Source organism: Hippocampus guttulatus, chromosome 13 (genome assembly GCF_054856545.1).
Source record: "Hippocampus guttulatus isolate MCC_2025c chromosome 13, RoL_Hgut_1.0, whole genome shotgun sequence".
NCBI lineage: Eukaryota > Metazoa > Chordata > Actinopteri > Syngnathiformes > Syngnathidae > Hippocampus > Hippocampus guttulatus.
In genome coordinates, this window is record NC_141273.1 from 13,596,056 (window position 1) to 13,617,440 (window position 21,385).

A 21,385-nucleotide genomic window follows, 5' to 3' on the forward strand; every position below is an offset into this window, starting at 1 on the left:
AATTGTCCTGGAAATATTCAGTTTCTGGATTATCTCAGGTTTTCATTTCATTGTTTTGGCCTCAAAAGGCTTTTCATGCAAATGTTTACCGGAATCATGACTGCATTCCCATGCTAGCATAGGTGAGTGATCGTTTATGACACATTCCGACTTTCTAATTTGGGGTTTGTCAAAGGTTCCTTGATGTCATAAACAGAGGAACAACCCTGACTTGGTTTACTCTGCTTATGCCACCACATTGTGCTGAAAGCGATGTTGGTGTCCAAAAAGCATTTCCTCCTTGCTGGCCCTGACGTCATCACACATTTGCCATGGACACAGTCCAGTTACTGAAGTAATCTTGCATTTGCTTGGCTCTTGCACAAACAGCAAAGATGACAAAGGGATTTAGTTCTAAAAGATGCCGATGACATATATCGAACTGTACCGAACCGAAACCTGAACCCCAATTCCACAACACAGGAAGTAATCCCACCGAGACTTTTATTGGTGGTACATACCCTTCTTTTCCTGGCATGGCGAAACCTACCAAACTAAAACTTTTTGCATTGCATTTGCACTGCTGTTCAAGCTTCTTTGCGACCACACAGTGGCAAAAAAAAAAAAAAATGCTCGTGTTATAATCTAAGTCGCCGCCAACGCCTCAGTGACTGTATTACTTGGTAACCTTTGAGCTGACGACTGCAGACAAAGACATTTAAGCTCATTAAAGTGATGAGGAACTATAGATGATCTCCGCGCACGCGTTGCCATCCGCCAGCTTTAATTAAGGCGGCGTGACATCTCTGTCGTACTGAGCGCCGGCGTTGGAGAGGATGGAAATGTTACCTTCGAGTTGAATTTGCCGCGCTGAAATGCATTCGGCGCAACATTGGAAAGGATGGCCAGGTTTACACTCGCTCCATTTGCATATGATTTCGTTTGTGGCGCTTGCTCTCTAATTTTGATTCTGACCTTCGCTAGAGCAACATGAGAAAGTAAGAAAGCTTACGTGGATGTACATTTGCTCTGAGCTGGGGGGATTCATATGGCCTGCCGACAGTCTCTGGTCGGCCCTCACAGTCCCCATGAAGTCAAAGCATAATGTAAACTTTGCTGTGCTTTTATTTTGAAAGTCATGCATTTGTTTCATGGGCACATATTTCATGGGACGTTAGTACAGTAGCGAGCAAGTGCTACAACTCGTCTCAACTTAGCGACGTTTTCGCTACATCTAGTGACTCTTCTGACCCTTCTAATAACACCAAAGGAGAAACGGTGGCGAAAACGTACCTGAGCACGATGGAAGAAATTGGGATAAAATCTAGTTGTAGTCGACTGGTAAGTAATAGCCCTCCAAAATTCAGTCTTTGTAAAATGTTAGCGTGAGACGAGGCTGTGACTAAAAACTCGAACTTGTCTTTAAATGTGAGTAAGGGTGAGATTGACGTTTGTTTCCAAATCTTGTACAGGTAGCCGAAGTTGTATTTAGGAAGCCGAGTTGTCACAAGTCACTGTTCATCCACTCAAAGGCGGGGGAATCCAGTCAACCAAATTTCAGACACCCTGGAAATGTACAAGCGATCACGAGCAGGAGCTAATTGTCTTTCGGACAATACACTTCTTGCATGTGATACCCAGCCAAACTTGAAACTGTTTTCCGGTTCAAAAGTCCACTACAAATGTCCTCAGTTGCTACAACGCATGCTCAGCTTTAGATAACAAAAACTTCAAAATTCCAAATGTCCTTATTGGTCCTTGACTTTGTTTTTATTGCGTTGTCGTCGCACATTTTTCCGGATCAAGATGCTGCAAGGGATGAAGGGAAGCTGTAAAAAGAAGGCTGTCGGCCAGGCGGAGGAATCTCTTAGTTATATCGATTAGGGAGCTGAGGTGTTGGAAGACAAGTCGGAGCGGTGTGAACTGCTGGAGGAGGGTGGGGGCGGGTGTCAAAATCAAACATACAGCCCTTCTCTGATTACCGGCGCGGTGCCGCATTAGCCGTTCATCGGGGGGGGCGGGGGGCGGCTCAACAGAAAAATGGATTTTTTCTTAAAAGCGGCTTAATACATAAATCATGACCTCAGGGGTCACAGGCGAGGGTTTAGGAGAGACGATCGATAACCGAGCTAATGTGAGCTTGTTTGCGGTTCAGGGGTACCACCGAATGCTGTTCTTGGAATGAGCTGACAAGCAGCCAAAACTTGTTTCCATGTCGGTGTTTTGGTCCCTGTACCTTTCACAGCTAATGTTAGCTGTATCCTCGTGTTTTTACCACGAGTGCCGAGAAAATGGCACACAGTCCAGGATATTTGTCGTTCCCTGTGTGGGAGTGGCGGCAACTATTAGAAAGAGACCCATTTTCCATCCCCAAATTGATGCTAGCGGGCCCCCCCACAAACAACAGGATAAAGAGCCCGGCCTTTGAGCCGTTCTAATTTGTTTGTATTTTTCTGCTTAATGTACTTCACTCTGTCGTGTTTAGCGATGATGGAAGCTGATAGCCTTATCTTGCCTGACCAAGGGCATGAGCCACTAACCACTGCTGCACTAGCATTTGGTTCCATGAGCTCAGCTCTGCGTGTTCATCGCCCTCTTGAGCACGTTTTGACAATATTCTATTTGGGCATTTGCGTCAAACTTATTGATTAGCAAGTTTAATGACACATTTTCAAAACACATTTATTTTCTGACAGTTGGCTTCCCCAGGTGGATTTTTTTTTTCACAAAATAAAGTTACATTTGTGCATTTTGACCCCCCCAACCCAAAAAAACAAACCAATTCCGCCCATATTTTTTGCCTTTATTGGCTATAAAGAGGCTAAGTTTGGATTCATTTTATGCGGGAACACAAATGATATTGTTAAAACTCATTTTGCCCTTGTTGGTATTACAATACATCGACAGTTGCGTCAATATTTTTACCTTTCTGCAGTCAAGTGTCATCCTGGTCCTTTACACCAGTGTTTTATTCTAAGTACCATATTTTCCGCACTATAAAGCGCTTCAGATTATCAGGTGCACCTTCAGTGAATGGCCTATTTTAAAATTGTTTTCATATATAGGATGCACCGCTTTATAAGGCGCATAGAATAGAAGCAACAATTGTTACGTTATGCATACACTAGATGGAGCTATGCTAAAGGGAGTACAATACAATACAGTTGTATTTATATCGGGCTTGCACAACCTCTGCTGCTGTAACAACGCACTTTACAGAACATGGCCAAGAAATCTGAATATTGATCCATATATGAGGCGCATGGGATTATTCGGCAGACTGTCGGCTTTTGAGAACATGGAATGCTTTTAGGAGCGCCTTAGAGTGCGGAAAATACGGTAGTTGAACTGGCTATGATCAATGTGTGTTCAGGAGCTTGATCGAGTTTTACAGTTGCTTGTTTTTCAGTCAGCTCTCTGGTCCTCTAAAATAATTTGTCTTGCTAGGCGACAGCTGAATCTTGAAAGCTGAAACTAGTGTAGACGTTTCAACATCACTTATTGGCTTGTTATTCGAGGAGGGCGGGGGGGGGGGGGCGTAACAAGTATCAACGGCCAGTCAGGCTAAGTATTTTGCAACAGACAGCCGAGTGGTCCAAAACGATTTCCTTTTATGTTTTATTTTGTGAGCTGTTCCCCACAAGAAATATTTGTTGTAGGCCCCATTACCTTTTCGAAGCTTAAGTCATAACCCACCGTATGGAAAAACACCACCTGCAGTCTGGAGAATCGGTTAAACCAGCATGTTATCCTGCAGTCGCTCTCCGGGGTCTGTGATGGTCGGTTGGAGCGACGAGTTGTCGACGACAGAACGGACAGAGCGGGCCAATATGCCAAGAGCCTGGAACCTGACCTCAACAGAAAAAACATTTACATTGGCGAGTGTGTATGTTTAGAGATCAGCGTAGGACTGCGTGTGTGTGTGTGTGTGTGTGTGTGTATATATGTATACATGGATGTCAGTACATGAGTGCGCATGGACCCTCTGCGGAACGGCCGGTCGATGCGCACCATGAAAAGCAACTGACATGGTTTTTTTTTCTTTTACCTCTCCATGGCATGAGAGACTCTTACTTTCTGTCTCGGACACTCAAGATTTCAGCTGTGACTTCATTTTGCTTTGCGCCACACACAAAACGTTCTCCTTTTATTGGTGACGCGCAAAATCTGGGATGTTTGGAGGCCACTGCATGGCTTCCTCTCTTTGCCAAAACAATCTCAGCTGATAATGTGAATAACAAAGGGACATTGTCCGACATTGTTGTGTCGGTTTTCACGGCTTGAATTGCAAGTATTTAGAGGCCTACGGTAGTTTGATAAACTACCTTCCGTCCAGCCTGCCGCCCAGGATTTAGTTTTCCATCCATGTTGATATGGAACGCTTCCTTCGTCCTTGGGCTCGCTGAAACCTGGTCTTTGTGCTTGTTTGGCCGTGGCTTTCTCCCCCCCCCCCCCCCCCCCCCCCGGCCCAACCTCGCTTCTGGCAAGGACCGTGTTTATGTATCCGTATATATCCGAGAGGAAATTCGTGAAACATTAATCTCTTAACTGTATATTTTTTCTTTTACATGATTTCCTACATTCCTGTTATTCTATATTCACTTAGGCGATGTGTCTGAATCATTGTAAGTGAACGATGAGTGTGTAACATAGAGTATAATGCAATAAGCCTTTACTAGCCCAAAGGGGGAAATTCTTGTTAAAGAGCTGTAAATGGACAGAGAGTAGCGGCACATAAAGTCACTATGAACAGTGGAGAATAAAATTAACACCAGCACTGGAGTGACAGCAATACGACGTGAAATAAATGACTATACAGTGGTACCTCTACTTATGAACGTCTCTTCATACCAAATTTTCAAGTTACGAAACGCCTCGACAGGAAAATATTGCCTCTTGTTACAAAAGAAATTTCAAGATACGAAAGGTAAAAAAAATACAATATGGGCTGCTGCCTGTCAAATCCTCACCCATTGCGTCGATGAGACCATAGTGCTGCGTCGAGACTACCATTTTACCTCATCAAATTGCAAGAACCCGTTTTGTGAGCACTTTGTTTTTCCTCATCCTGCCAAACTGAACGGCTGCGGACCGACGCGTGACACATCAGGAGCCCGTCCGTGAGTTCACTTCAGACCCGTCTCTCAACAGCTGCTCGGGAAAAGAAAGCCTGGCTAATTTGCCATCGAGAATGACTGTGAAAGATTCCCGGAGCTTTGCAGAGACAGCTGCTAAGCCTGCATGTCAAGTCGTACATTGCCGCATTGTACCTTGATTTGAGTTTTTTTTTGTTTTTTGGGGGGGGGGGTGCCAGCTTTTGCACTTTACAATGTGCAAACAGAAAAACATAAACTTTATTTTGTGTTTTATATGTTTTACAATTTTCCAATTGTTGAGTATATGTGGTTTAAATTTAGTCGAAAATCCCATTTTTGAAGCACACCTAGAAATGGACAAGGTGACTGACCAGAATGAGAGTCAGAATTGATTTTATAGACATTGTCAGTGAAAGGGACATTCACACACAACCAAAACCAAACGTCATTTTGCAGGTGGATTTGATGGATATTCCCGCAATAAATTAATATTGAAAAACCTCACTATGCTTATTTTGGGGACCTAAGAATCAGAACGTCTTCCTGTCACATCTACTATTACGCCTTGTGTGACTTTGCGAGTCACCTCAATGCATGTCCACCATTTTTTTTTTCAAGGACCCCTAGAAAGCGAGAACATGACCTTAATATGTGCGCTTCAACCCTGAACAGCATACTTGCCATGTCTTTTTACACCGGGTTCACTCATGAGCCTACAAAATCATCCGGGTCACCTTGGCCTCAGTCCACCTTTCACCGAATGACGACAATGACGCTGATTTAAAACAAAACAAGCCAACAACTCAGCTTCCCGTCGACGTGGCATGTCTGGAGTTGTCGGGACAGCCAGCCACGCCCCGGGACCGTTTGTCCTCATCGCATTAAACACAATCACTTGACCCAAGACGGCCCGAGCCCCCACTTATTACTCCGTGCACTTGAGCGAGCCCGGCCCCCTCTCTCCCGTTCTCACCGTGTCATTACATTACAGGACTATGGGCTGCCGAGCTGATCTAATGGAGACAACATTAAAAGTGGCCAGTCACTTACTTACTTGATGGGTCCTCGAAGAGCTGGATGGTGAGGAGGAGTGTTTGACAAGAGGGTGGGGTGGAGGGGTTAAGGGATATAGGTTAACCGTGGTGTCGATATGATGACGGCAAGACAGCGTGTGATGGTGCCCTGATGCCCTTGAGCAAGCTGTCATTCAAAGCACTTTAATTAATTTCTCTACCTTGTCACCTTCCGCACCCCCTTCCTCCTTCCCCGCCATCACACTGAAGTCCACACGAGGCAATAACATAATGGAAAGAGTGCGTCAACAACTTTGGACTCGATAAAAAGAGCCCCCCCCCCCCCCCCCCTTGCTCTTTTGCATGGAAATGTCTGTCAAGGCTGCGCATAATAGTCAAGATCCGCCAACTCGGGCATCACACCATTGCCAGAATAGGCTGAAGGAGGCATTTTGGAAACCCTGCATTTGGCTAAATGGAGCTTTTGTATTGTTAAGCAGTGTAATTAAGACGTCACACTGACAGCCATTGGGAGGGAGCTAATGAGGGTTCTGATGTATTCCGCCGGAATATAGAATTTTTAATATTTCATGGTGTTCTAATGGTCTTGGTTGCCGCTTAATGGCTTGTATTCCTCAATATTGCGCTGTTTTGCACGCGGGCATAAAGCTCTGCTAGGTCGGTAATTCATTCCGTATTACTAGTTACTTACTGCCACTCAAAAGTCCATATGGCCCTTTTACATACAGAGCAGACAGTATTTATTGTAAGATAGGGACAATGGCAGCTGACAGGAGACGGAAATCCTGGACTGATCACTGCCGTCACAAGGCACACATTTTTGTTTTGTTTTCACCTGTTCTTGTCTTCCGGGTCCCTTGTGTTCACCGATCAGCTCCCGAAACTCTTTGTGTCTTGTCCAGGTATTCCTTTTTGTCTCATCAGTTTGCTTGTATTTAGTTTCCTGGTTTCTGCCGGCCTTGTCGAATCGTTGTGTTACTGTCATGTTTTTTTTTTTTGTTTGTTTGTTTGTTACTTTGGTTTATTGCGGATTTCAGGTATTTTGTTTGTGCTTTAGGTTTAGTTTTTCCAGTGTAGCCCTGCAAGTGATTTTTGCGAATAGATTTTGTTCAGTGCTCCCCTATTCTCCTGCATCCCTGCTTTTTTTTTTTTGGAGGGGGGAGGGGTCCATTACTATCCTGCAACATGACACAACCTGACTCACCTGAGTTGTAACGTATTCCAAAACAACACGTTTATGCCGCAAATGGAAATAAAATGAAAGTTGCTGTAATATCCTCTCACTGTCAGCCTACTACATAATCGAATGTCTTTCTCTTCAACATTTTTAACCTAAAAACATCATAACAAACGAAACCCAGATAAAAGAATCTGTGGTGCTGTGATAATGAATTGTTGATGGGCCTGCCGTCTAAAGTTGCATCATCACTGCGTACAAACACAACAGTCAGACAGTGCAGGAAGGCAGGACTCAAACTGAAACCCGAAGTCAAAGGATGAAACGGAACAATCTAAGACGATCCGGGATTATTGAAAAATGCCAGCATTGTTGCATTTTGCATAAAATAGGTGACCACTCCATTAAGTGTCAGTCACGGTGAGTGGATCGTACTTCAGACATTTGAATGAATCTTCAAATTGTATTGAATCGCTTGAAATGTCATCTTACGGAGAAATTGTTTGGAAACTCCAACTACCTTGAAGTCAACTGGCGTCACGTAACAAATTATGTTTGATTTTGGAGATCCCACTGTACAAGGGGACCCATTTTGAACCACGAATGGGATGTTTTTCCTCCCGTCCTACAAGAGGTCAAACAAATATCGGTCTTACCTGAAGGCAGCGTGACCGTGAATACAATCCGACAACTCTTTTACGTCCCCTACCAAGACGAATGTACATATAATTACAAAGTATATCACGCACACAACCTTGCGATCGAGTTTAATGGCCGTGTCGTTTCTTTGTGAAGCGTGCCTCATGGCCTTATTCTTCCCCCGCCCCGCAGGTGACATCTTAATAACTCAGCCCTTTTCCATCCATTTACATGGGGGACCATCCGGATGCAGGGGTAAGGAGGAGTTTAATGAATTTGACAATTAGTAACAGGAGTTAATGACTGCATGAGGCTAAGTACCCTAAGTACCCTGATGGACATGGCCTGGGGACCGAGGCTTCCATTGCTCAGGGCTATAGATCCTCATTAATAGCTTTTTTGTGCCTGATGGAGAGGACAGGAGGGAGAGTTAGCCTTTGTTTCGTACAGTCGCCCCTCGACAGGGCTTGCTGCAGGGTTGTGCGGTCGCACGATGCCGGATTTGAATTCGTCCAGCTCGGGGCTTGAGTTCATGCATGGTCTTGGGTCCAGCATCAGGTGAATTCGCATTTCACAAAGCGGGAAAGCTTGGGACGTATCTGCCACCGGTCATGTAGATACAAGGCCAGAGCCCATCAGACGCTTAGCCCTGAACGTGCTGATTATTTATGACTCGACCGTGCCTCTTTATCAGGTTTTATTTGGATTTCTTTTCAGGCCCCTCGCAAACGCTGTTCGCAGTAGTCTCCTGAAGATTGAAGCACCCCCCTGGATGCCTCAGCCTCGGGTATCCCTGGATACGAAGCTTTATGGGGTTTTTTTTAGCTTTATTGAAGCCTCAAAATTGTCCTTTAGATGTGAACGTATGACTGATTCTTTGTCTGTACGTCGCCTTTCACCCAACGCCAGCTGGCATCGACACGAATGACTATAAGCGTTTGTATTGGGAGGCTTGCCATGAATCGCTTGAGGACTCCTGCCCGAAGTTGAAACAGGAAGTTGGTTGTTTTTGCTTGAAGCCGCCATTTTGGGCGAATCCCAGGCCTTGTACCAAAGCTTTATGCTTAAATGGCGTCAAAATTTGAAGGTCACATCGGAATTTTGCCATGAAACGATGCGTGTGAAGCCCTGTTCATTTATGCTCGCAATTCCAGTTATTTGGATTTCTTTAACTATCATTGCTAGAGCTTTCTGTTTTTCCGAATTACCTTTTGGGGGTCTGGACATGCCTGAATACTCATCCATTTCTGAAAAACGGATGTATTCTGAATACAACATACACTATTAAGACAGTCAGTCAAGAAAGTGGGACGTTAGGAAGAAATGAGCGCCCGACATCAGTTTCACTGATGGACCCAATACTGGCTGGACGTGCTGTCATTACCGGATGCGCGGAAAGGTTTCAAGGAGGCTGGTCCATAATGGGACAGGAAGTCTTCCGTTTTGGTTTAAAGGGGCGCTAAGGCTCGTACTTTTGATGAACCTTGAAATTGTTTTCCCATGTTGATGAAAATTTGAGATGCACCTGAATGGACAACTGTTGATATATTTCGAATCCCTTGTGATGGAGTGTTGTCAACTTCTGGTCATCACTGCAGTTGTGATGTCAAAGTCCCCAAAAGAAGTCATCTTCCTAAGCTGTCTTCCGAAAGATCGGTCTTGTTCCACACTGCAACTTGGTCGACGTTATGCAACTTCAATCTCTAACCCATTCAGTTTCAAAGCCAACCAAATGATTTTTTCTCCCCCCTAATGGACCACGGATGGTGATTCACTCGATACGGCCAACCTCGATCGCTTATATTCTTCTATTTGTCCTTCCTCATCCCAATCCGTGCCTCCTAATTGGCCTCTTTAGGAAGTGACAGTTGCATTTAGGCAAAAGGGTTGTCATTGCATTAGACGAGAGCGCCGGCCCGGAGGCTTACCTCGAATTACACGAGTGTGCCTGCAGCTCCCTTCGCCGCGACGCCGGGACCGAAACGCTATCAGTCCAACTTAATTACTGTCACCGGCCATTGGAATTGACTGTAATGTTTTTTTTTTATTTTCACAACGGAAGGATATTAAAACCAACTGAATCCTGAGGCCCGAAGATGTTTAAACCTGATCCACGTTCATCTACGTGTTTTTAACTCGGACACCGCGCGGTAGTTTGTATCAAAACTCTGCCACACACACACGCACACAATGGTGCATTTTTTTTTTTTTTTTAAATCTGATTAGCAGTTAGCAGGCATGCCTCCTTGCAGTTGTGTGCGTCGGTTTGTGTGCAACGCAGCACAGCATCAGGCCCCAGGCAGGGCATGGATTTCATTTAGGAAAGTATCAAAGGTTTACACGCTGCTCGCTTTAATCAGCATGTTTATCAGGCAGAGAAAAATTGCAGGAAGCAGGCGCGGGCGGGCGGGAGGGAGGAGGACGACCGCCAGGGTTATCTTAAGGACCAGTAGCCAGGGAAATTGATAATGTCTACAAGGTAATTTACTGGAGGCCGCTCCATCCGCCGCGCTCCCGCCACCGGCCTGGCATTCTAATTACAGCGCGTGTAATGTTCTAATGAATCTGCAGGTGTGTGTCGGTGGGGGAGGACGCACCGAGGTAGGGAATGTGTGCGTGCACCGCTGCTTATATAACAATAAATGGCTTCTATTTGTAAAGCCGTCAAAGTTTTGGGTGGAGATAAGCAGACAATATTTTCAAGAGAGTGAGAGCATCAAAAAATTGAAGCTAAGACTCATAGCTGAATAAATAAATCCATCTCCAGGGAGAGTGGGCTGAACCACGGTGACTTTGATATGACCAGAATGTAAACATCCTGACAGTGAATGGAAAGACTTGCCATGAGTGCGTGCGCATGTCACCGTGTGTTTGTGTGTGGCCCGGGTCAGATTAGAAACACCATTGTAGGTTGAGCAAACAAGTGTTGAAGACTCGCGGGATGCAAACGTCATTGCCTCTACGGAACGTATCGCGCGTATTGTCGAAAATGGAGTGGAGGCGGGCGTGAGTGGGGGAGCTTTGTATTTGAAGGTTCCTTCATTCTCTCCACAGGAAAAGGAGGGTGTCGACGCAGTATCTGTGGGGGCCATTCTCTCTGATTACCAGAGGGTCCGTGTTGAAAACGTGTAAGTTTCACAACACACACACGTATACACGTTACACACTTGGGGTGGTAGAACACAACTCTTTTGAGTTGATGTTAGACTTCATTCCTGAATTAGCTCCGAGTCGGCTCCTTCATGGCACTTTCAACCATTTCTTGAAATGATTTTCTCAGTAAACGGATGCGGGTCTGTTGTAATGAAGAATTTTCGAGTTACGGTATGTGTCCGAAAAGTTCTAGGACTGGTGTCACGAAAGTTTAGCCCCGGTGGAGTTGAACACACTTTCCCAGCTTGCTTTGCCAAGCATTCCTGCAATCCTGGAAGATTTTGTCCTAAATTATAATATGATGGTAGAAAGTGGGATATATTTGAAGGAGCTGAAAGTTCTGTACCAACATTATTTCTCAATATTCATTCATATTAAATGTCAGAATAAAATATCCATCCATCCATTACCTGAGCCGCTTATACTCACAAGGTTTGCGGACATGCAGGAGGCAATGACGAAAAGTTATTTTGTTCGGCAATAATTAATTTTGAACCAAAAATATCAACAAAAAAATATGAATGTGTTTTGTAAATAAATGAAAAAATAATACTTTTTGCAATAAAATGATTATACGTGTGTGTGTGTGTGTGCGTGTGTGTGTCCCACAGAATTACCAGTCTTTCAAATTTTTGTAGGCATACTCTTTTCATACGTATACTTTGTAAAATATTTATTTTTAATCATAAAACGCAATGCAGACTTTCAATGAGTCCGAATCAAATTTTGTTGCATGTTTTTCAGTAAATGTATTGGTTGAACTCTTTAGCTCTGCAACTTTAGCGAAACTTTTGGCACCCCTGTAATCAACCTCCTCTCCCCCCACTTTCACCCCCCCACCAGGTGTTTGCGTCTTGGTTTGCAGCCTCTGGCCTACCTGTGGCGGCGAGATCAGGAGTTGCTACTCTCAGAGATGATATCATCTGACGTCCACGCTATACTCATCAAAGTCGCCGCCTTCGGTGAGATGGCCTCCGCTTTCTCTTCTCCCCCCCTTTCAGCCCCTGCGCACCGCAATCCCTTCCCTCACGGTCAGTCGTTTTACTCTCTCTTGAGGCTTTGTGAAGCAGTCACGGGAATCGAAGAATTTCGATAAGTGACTGATAGGACGAGGGGAGAAGAAAAGCGAGAAAGGCAGAATAATGGCCTCATCGCCAATCTGCGGCTTAGCGCTGGTACGCCAGAGGCAAAGGTATTGAAGCAGAGAACAATATGAGGAGATAAGGAGCGCAGAGGGAGGAAGGCGCCTACACGATTGCGTCGGGCTGGCTGGCAGCCGAGAAGTAATCGCAGGTGATCGCGCCCACCTCCTCCCGTTTCACGTTTAGCCCGTCGATAAACGGCACGTGTCCCTCGTCGCGCCGCAGCAACACCCACTTCCCGCACTCGCGCGATAAAAATGGGCGAGCGCTCATTTGCGTCTCTCAACTGCTTCCGCGTTGAGGTAAATGTGCCGTAATCGGTGCGCTACCTTGCCTGTTTTGGAGCCTGAGGGCGAGACGACGACTGACTAACGGGAGGATGTTAAGGAAAACAACCCAAAAAAAAAATAAAAGTTCGACTTTTCTTGGGTGTTCAAATGTTCACTTTTGTCAAAGTGGCGGTGCTGGCAGAGACTCCTGAGTTTTCTGGCGAGATATGAAAATCTCACCACACTTAATGATGATCGGGACTCATCAGTTGTTCATAGCGCTGAACGGATTTCGAAAAACAACTCGTGATTTTTTTTTTTTTGTTATCCCCGCCAATTTCATATTGACTTATTTTTTCAGGCCCTCTTCCCATTAAAAAAAAAATTGTTAAAAATAAGTAAATACATGGGAACACAAGCAATACCTTCACGTGTGTTTCAATCAACGATTAGCTTTATGAAACAAATGCTTTGGTAGGATATTCTACGTTTAAGCTAAGATAAAGGTGACTGAGCCATGAATTCATATAAAAAAAAAACAATTTTGTTCAAGTACTTAACACTTTGACTTGCCGTCTTGTAAGCGTTTATGATGACAACCTCAGAAAAGTTGACCAAACAAGTGTGGCGTAACCATGCATCTGTCACAAGTCAGATTACAACAGTAATGCGAACAAATCTGTGATTTCACCACTTGAACAATTCATGTTTAATAAAAAAATGATAAACATGAAACGACACCCTGAACCGGTTGCCAGCCAATCGCAGGGCACACAGAGACGATTGACAATCCGCGCTCACGCTCACACCTAGGGACAATTTTGAGTGTTCAATGAACCTGCCTTGCATGTTTTTGGAATGTGGGAGCAAACCGGAGTACCCGGAGAAAACCCACGCAGGCCCGGGGAGAACCTGCAACCTCCACACTGGAAGGCCGGAGCCGGAATCGAACCCTGCACCTCTGCACTGTGAGGCCGAAGCGCTAACCAGTCGCCCACCGGGCTGCCATGTATAATACATTTAGAAAAAAAATTCCTGAGTTCCCCATACAGAGTTTTTGGAAGTCTAGCGAATGCACAATGAGAAAAATGTTCTTTGGTCATATTTAAAAAAGAAAAAAAAAAGCCACACCTTCAACTAGTCACCGTGTAACTCCGCTGCCCTCAACCATAAACAAAACTTAATCCGAAAGCAAATCCTCCACATTTTTGCGCAGATTATAATTAGAAAGAAACATCACCTCAGGTGTCTTTTTTTTTTTGAGCGTGCGGCGAGGCCTCCCACTATATTGGCGTTTTGCGTGTGGGTGTGTGCGCGCGCGTGTTTTGGCTACAGGTAAAAAAAATAAAATAAATTAAAAAGTGAAGAGATCTTATCAGATCTCTCCTGACTCCTCGCTTGTCCCGCGGCACAAGCAATTAGAAAGGAGACTTTTGAATGGGGGGGCCTTTAGGCAGTCCTCTTCTAATTGCAGCTTTTGGTGGGAGCAGGTCTGGGCAGTCAGTCACATTTTTAAGGGAGATTGTGTGACAGCACAACAGCATACCTGGTGGCCTCTGCGTGTGTGTGTGTATGCGTGTGTGTGTGTTGTGTGTGTGTGTGCGCGCGCGAGACAGAAAAGGACAGCGGTTTGAAGGGATTTACTTTATGAGGTAAAAAAAAAAAAGGAAAACGTGGAGGTCAAAGTTTAAGTCTCCCTGTGAAATGACAGCTAAAACAGCTTATGATTTTCTGTCAAAATAATAAGACAAAATGTGTCTATGCGCTTTCCTGCCAAGTCAATAAAGATTAATATTCCATCGTTTGCTGCTGGGGAAGATAGGTGCAAATTAAAAGTGAATGGATCAAGAAAAGTATCTTTTTTTTTTTTTCTTCAAGGAAGGATATAGCTTGATGACAAATCCCCGTTTGTGAAAAGACAGCTGTCCAAATGCGGGATAATCCCCTAAGTGAATTCTCCGCAAGTTTGAAATCTGGGTTGATGGCAACTTAATACCATGTAACAGGAGAAAAGTATACGGTAAAAGAAAATGTCGTCTTTACTATTTGCGGATGTGGACCCAAAAAGAGAAAAAAAAGCTCCACTGGTCACTAACTTAACTGGAATGTCAATAAGGCAAAAACAGATTCAAACAAAACAAATTAGGCTGACATGGACAAAACTGATACAAGGGTGCTCACCAAAACCCACTTCGAAGCTATTGTTTTTATTTTACTCTTCTGTTTATTGAATACAATCTTGATGCACAAACCTATAAATAGCTCTTTTCTTATAAATCCATTTGCATTGTTTTGAGAAGAAACACAAATCATTTAGCCAGACCTGCACATTTTACAAAACAATTCATCCTCCGTCTGAGCATGTTCAACGAAACAGTCTGTGGACAACAAATGGCAGAGCATTTTAAAATTTGTCTTGCATCAAATTTTGTAAACCAGCCATTCATATTAACTCATTCACTCCCAAAGCCGTTTTCAAACGTCTTTTCAGACTTGGTCCAGAATTGGCTGGTAATGAATGAGTTAAGCATCACTGTCCGTGCACTACCGCTGAAAGGGGGATCCACTTTCTGTGTGCCTCAAAATGACATTAAAAAAAATTTAAAAAAAGACGAAATACATGCTTAGTATCTCGAACGCACAAAGGTAGAGTAATTGGCTATTCTGAAAGTCATGATCAAATATTCATGTAATTAGTTAATCGATTGAGTCATGCTGGCGAGTAAGGGCGCCACAGGTCGCCCGGTTAATTGGGCTTCTTCTCCAAAGATAATTGGCATGTGCAAAATCAAAGCCCCCCCCCCCCAAAGCACCCCCACCCCCTCCAACACACACTTTTTTTTTAAGCCTTTGCATAAACACACTGGGCAGCCTTTGAGCTCCCCTGAACATAATTTCAATTTATGAAACGCCTCAACAGGAAAATATTGCCTCTTGGTACGAAAGAAATTTCAAGATACGAAAGTTAAACAAAGTATGGGCTGCTACTCGCAGCTCCGAGTTTCCTGAACGCAACATACTTATAGCTCCTCTGCCATTGGCTATTATCGAGCATCATCCTGGCATCCCATTGGCTAAGAGGGACCTCTACCGAATGTGTCTATGTGTGGAGATAAATATATGTATGTGTTTCATATTTTGATGCATTTTTATGCTTTAGGAAACATTTATGTCTGAATTTTGGGGGAGCTTGGAACGGATTAGGGCCTTTACATGGAAAATGCGTCTCTACTTCCAAAATTTTCTAGTTACGAAATTTCTTCCAGAACCAATTAATTCCGTAAGTAGAGGTGCCACTATTTAGTGTTATATTGCAACGCGATGAGCTGACTGATGATCGAGCGTATGATCAACGTATTAAAATGTGAGGTGGATTTAGTGTCGCTTGTTATCAGTAAATTTCTCCCTTCTTTACCGGGACTGACGAGATTTCATCGGACATATTTTCTGCTTTCCATAATTCCTTTCAGACACTGAATTCCTGATAAAGAGCCTGACAGATTTTCCATATAACTTGTCATCATTTGTCTCGGCTCCTCTTTAGGTGTTCCCCTTCTGCCAAAAAAAAAAAAAAAAAAAGGGAATAAAGTGAGGAGATAGCAAACGGCTATTGTTTTTGAGTGTTGTTTTAAAAGTGCTCACTGACAAGGGAGGGGAGACGCTCATTCCATCCATTTAGTGGGCTAAAGTGCCACGCGTTCCGAATGTAATTTGCTCGGTGAAGGTGGGGGATTAAAGCCGAGCTGTCACCAGATTGCGAGGAAAAACCCTGTGGATGTCTGCGATAGTGCTCTCACAGCGAGGCTCGCTTTGGCTAAGATGCTATCTGCCATCTCCAGGCTTTTAATTCAACACACGAAAGGGAACTCGTAAGCAGTTTGAGCTAACGATGCAACTTCACAGAACTAAAGCTCTTAGCAATTGGCAAAGGTCAACGAAACTACAAAGAAATTCTCTAAGACTTGTTCTAATTGGTTACACTGCCTGGCATTGTCTGCGATGAATTGCTGCTTGCAACAGATTTTTTATTTGTATTTTTTTGGTCGGCAACTTTGTTTGAAAATTATAACATTTTACAATTATTAAAAAAAAAACATTGTGCATTGTGTTTAATTGCTGTGTTATTCTGACTGTTAGCATGATTACACCTAAACATCAGATTTTCCCTGAAAAAAAATATATTTTTAATCGCTATCAATTACATCCGCCAACCATAAAATCACAATATTGAGACACACTATTTTGATGCTTTGTTCATTAGCAGAGTTACACACTGTCTGGTTTTCATTTAACAGTCACATCGGAAGGTCACACAGAGCCGAAACCATTCATTCCGACAATTGTTATTGTTGTTGTTTTTTTTTAAATGTAAACAAACAACGTTTTTCCCCGACTGTCCACTTGCAGCGGGGCCAACTCAGACTGTGACCCACCGAGACCATCAGGTGACACTGAAGAGAAACACAATGGCATGATTCTCCAAACAAATTGTAAATTTTTAGAACTTGGCGAAGATTTCTGGGAAATACAAAGTGGAATTTCAGTTTATTCATGTGGTTACCTTTTTTAGAACAAGACCATAGAAAGATCCTCATTTTTGAATGACGACCGTCACTGCCCCTAGCGCCGGGGCAAAATCCAATATTGTGATGTGTCGTATCATCACGAACAGTTTCAAGCCATCAGCATTGGATTTTGATCCCACCGACACTGGATTCTTTAGCTTTGAAGTTCACCATTATTAATTGAGATTGAAGAGATGCCATGAAATCAAAGGCCCATCTTCCAGAAATTCCGTTCCCATCCAAAGTGTCTCCAGCGGCAGATACGGGATCATTTGGCAATTTGGTTACGGTCAACTTGTAAAACTGTGAGACAGCGCTTTTAAAATAAATTAGCGTGAGCTGGCTGAAGGCTCGTCTTTCAAAGGAAGTCGGGAGCATCAATAAGGGCCTGCGAGGTGAAGTGTGTTGACGTTGTTCGTGCTGTTTTTACATTTTTGGCTCTTGCGAACTTTTGGTCTTAAACCCTCGGCCTGTTAAAAAATGTCTCCTTGCGGATCATTAATCATTTAAGAGCCGAAAAGTTAATGAAACTATCACAAAAAGAGAAGAAAGTGGCATCCTCTCTGCAATTTGGAGCCAATTATGAAGATTTTGTTAAAAGACATGACTAATTATAGAGGATATTTAAAAGGGATTGAATTTTAATGCGTCCCTCCTTATTACCTTTGCGGCGAGGTTAAGATGAGAGGATGTTGAGATTAGAAATTCTCACTCTAATTAAGAGCACGGGTCTCCCGGGATGAGAATAAGGATGTGTGCTCACTCTACCATCGCGCCCCCATTCTTTCTAACCCTCCCCGTGTGTTGGACCATCGTGAAACGCAACTGGGATTAAGATGAACCCCAAAAAGCCCGCCTTCACACCTCCCACCCATGGCTCCCTACGGGTGGGCTCGCGCCGACTGCCACTTTAACCTTTTGAGCTCGTCAGGCCACGAGGGAAAAGATATTCTCACATTAAGATTAACTTTGCTTCTTTAATTAGACACGCCGATGTGCCGGAGAACAGCACCGCCTCACGCACCCCCCGCAGCGGGGCGAAGGGTTTCACGGCCATCTTGGCGATCATTAAGGGTGGATCGGCCACTTGTTAAAAGATCACGTCAATCACTTAAGAGAGGTTTTCAGTCGTGGTGGGATGTAATCTTGCTATTGTGACGTATGGAATCGTTGTTTTCAGATATGAACAATTAACTGCATTTGGCTCTACGGCGAGATATGCTGAAACAAAAATTTTTAATCACATCATTGCCTATCTCTTGGGGTACCGACACGCCACCGAGAAAGGAGGTGACGTAGCGGACGAGCGCAACATCCCTCCGAGGAGCCCCAATTAGCTTGTGAGCTAGCTGGTGGCTAATGCCTCTCAAAACCGCATGGATAGCCCCCGGGAGTATATTCCAGCCATCGCAGACTTGAAGACAAATTGCTTTGGAGGCTCAAACATGTAGGGATGTGTCGGCATAAGAAAAATGCTAGATGAAGTGGTATTTAACCCTTTCATGCACCCTGTAACCTGATAATATGATAAGCTCTCCACTGCAGTAACCGCTGTCCCTGAAAGGGTTCATTGAGAGTTGAGCCGGGTGTGAATTAAAACGGGGGTGTTCAGATTTTGAATTTTCACTGTAATAGAGATGAGTGACATGCCAGTGAGCAGCAGCGAGCGGTTTTGGTGTAAAGCTTTGCAAGCAAACTTCCTTTGTTTCATTGGTGAGCTCTTATATGGCTGGTTAAAGTAATCAAGTCGACCCCCTCTTTTGGGTTGCCATAGGATGTTGACGGTATGAGGCTCAAGAGAGTGAGGCACGTTGGGTATTCCACCTTTCCCCCTCCCCATGGCCTTGAGTGGATTCCCTGCACTGGGAGGGAAAAAGACAAATAAACAAAGTCTCTTTCCACAGTTTATGTTCTCAAAGGGGTGAACGAGATGAGGTGGGAATGTGCACGTATGAGTATGAAATTTGGTGTGCCATACGCTTTTGAAAACTGTTAGCCTTGCCCTCAGAGATGTATATACACCACTTTTAAAGTCAAACAAACAGATGCTCTCTGCAGATTTTGTTGCGCGTTGACGTCTGCCATCTTCAATCAGTAATCTGTGATTCTGTCTCGCCATCTGCGCGTTAGGTCTGGATCCCGACAAGCACCTGGGAAAATCTCTGGCTGAAATGGCACCCTACCTGAAACAGGTCACAAACCTTTTTGGATGCTCTCAATGATCATATCATGTTCTTGTACGGACCGCTAAGGGTAAAACATCAGGCATATTATGTTCAAAAAGTTTTTTTTTTCTTTCTTGTATTCATTGTTCTATTTATCAGCTATATTTTGTTGTTGTTGTCATATTTGTGTTACATGCAGTACATTGTAAGAGTAGTGGTGAATATATGAAAACCAAACATGAACATATTTAATTCAATTTAATGTTATTGAGCGTAGAGCTGATTTTTTATTTTTTGGTTTGTGTAGCTTTCCCAGAAGTACGGCGTCCATATTTGCGGAGAAGGAGGAGAATATGAAACCTTTACCCTAGATTGCCCCCTCTTCAAAAAGAGGCTCGTCATGTGAGTATTAACGTTCAGAAATTCCATCTCTATTTGACAAATTTTGGAGGAGACTGAGGGCAGCAAGAAAACACAGTGCTGCAGAAAAGTGGAAACTGTGGAGTGTGATACTGCACGTTCAGGCCTAAGGCGTAGCTGGCTAGGTACTAAAAAGTCAGGAGGTCTCTGGAAGGAGACACAATTTATCCAAAAGGAGACTCAGGGCAGCAAGAAAATTAAGTGCTGCAGCAAAGGGGAGACTGTGGAGTAAATTCTGCAGCATCCAGAGCTCAGGCTCAGCTGAGCCAGGTACTCGGAAAACAGGGTCATCACGGTATGGAGGCAAATTTTCAAATGACACTCAGGGCGGCAATGAAATGGAATGTTGCATCAAAACAGACACTATGGAGTTAATATCATACTGACATGATGATGACGAATCTGCTCCACTAATGACTGACCAGGAGTTGCCATGTTAAGGAGATAAATTTTATCCAAGGGGAGGCTGAGGGGCAACTGCTGCAGCTAAGTAGAGATTCTGGAAGCCAACACAGATATGAGGATGATGATAAATGTTCCATGAGTGGCCAACAGTGGCTTAAATCACTCTTATGGTGCTAAAAGCATTGTGGAAGAATGGAGTAAATCCCACGCTATTTATTATTATTATTTTTTTACTTCATGACTTAATGCCTCACCCTGAGTTGAACCTCTGACTGCTTTTCCCTAATGTATGGCAGCGATGCATCCGAGACGGTGATCCACTCGGCTGATGCCTTCGCTCCAGTCGGCTATCTGCGCTTTACCGCCATGCACACAGAGAGCAAAGCCAGCGTGAGTACAACCAAAGCCGTTTTGGCGGATGAACTCAATGCTATTCGACACAAAGCGATGAACATGACGGCCGAAACAAAAAACAACAACAAAAAAAAAAAAATGACGTTTGTCCCTCTTTGGTGCTCATTGCTCCCAAAAGCACACTCAGAGCAAAATAAATGGAAAAACAAAAGCCTTTGGTGTGTTATAACTTTGCTCAGGAGGAGAGGAGGAGCAAGGAACCGGAGGCGAGAGTTCAGATCAGCTTCCAGAGGGGCCGCTCTTTCACATACTCTCTCTCTCGCTCTCCTTTCTCTCCCTCCTCCAGCTCCACATGGCCTACTTTGACGTCTGCAATATTCACTGCTGCCCCAAACTAGGCCCAGCTTAATAAACATGTCCCCTCGCATTAGGCCGCTTTGCATTCAGGTAGTAGGCTAAGTGGGCGCGGGCGGGGTTTGCAGGGATGCAGTAAGATTTAATTTCATTTATTTATTTATTTTGGGGTGCTTCGTCAGAAAGGAGCTCAAAGAAAAGAGCTGCAAGGTGGCAACTGTTTTACTTAACGGGTACTTTTAAAATGAGCATTCGATCGAACGATGCCTATAAGAGTGTCAGGGAGCCGTTTATGGAGGCAAGAATTTAATTAGATTAGGTTTGACTGCGTTTGTTTTTTTCCGCTTCAACGTAAGACTGTGAAAACTACGCCACAATGAACGTATCAGTCAAAACAAGGTTCTTGTGTATCTACAACCTGACGTAAGTGGTCAATTATTATTCAGGAGGTTCAGAGTGGCTGAAGCCCAGTGGAAGTGGCGGAGTAGAATTATGCTGCAATAGGTTAAGCTAGTGTTTATCTCCGGACTGTGAGGTTGAACTCGACTTAACTTTATAAGACGGTTAAAGCAAAAAAAAAGAAAATGGAAAACACTGAAAAGATGCTGAGTCGACAGCCAAAGTATAAAAATG

At 43.9% G+C, this 21,385-nt stretch overlaps 1 protein-coding gene across 1 annotated transcript in view; it reads left to right on the forward strand.

Annotated features, from left to right (window-relative positions):
- Nucleotides 1–21,385, forward strand: part of dph6 (diphthamine biosynthesis 6) — a 59,393-nt gene that overhangs the window by 5,577 nt on the left and 32,431 nt on the right. Inside the window, 5 exon segments of the mRNA XM_086128052.1 lie at nucleotides 10,980–11,053; nucleotides 11,922–12,040; nucleotides 19,185–19,246; nucleotides 19,527–19,621; nucleotides 20,341–20,434. Of these exon segments, the coding sequence (XP_085984178.1) occupies nucleotides 10,980–11,053; nucleotides 11,922–12,040; nucleotides 19,185–19,246; nucleotides 19,527–19,621; nucleotides 20,341–20,434 (444 nt within the window).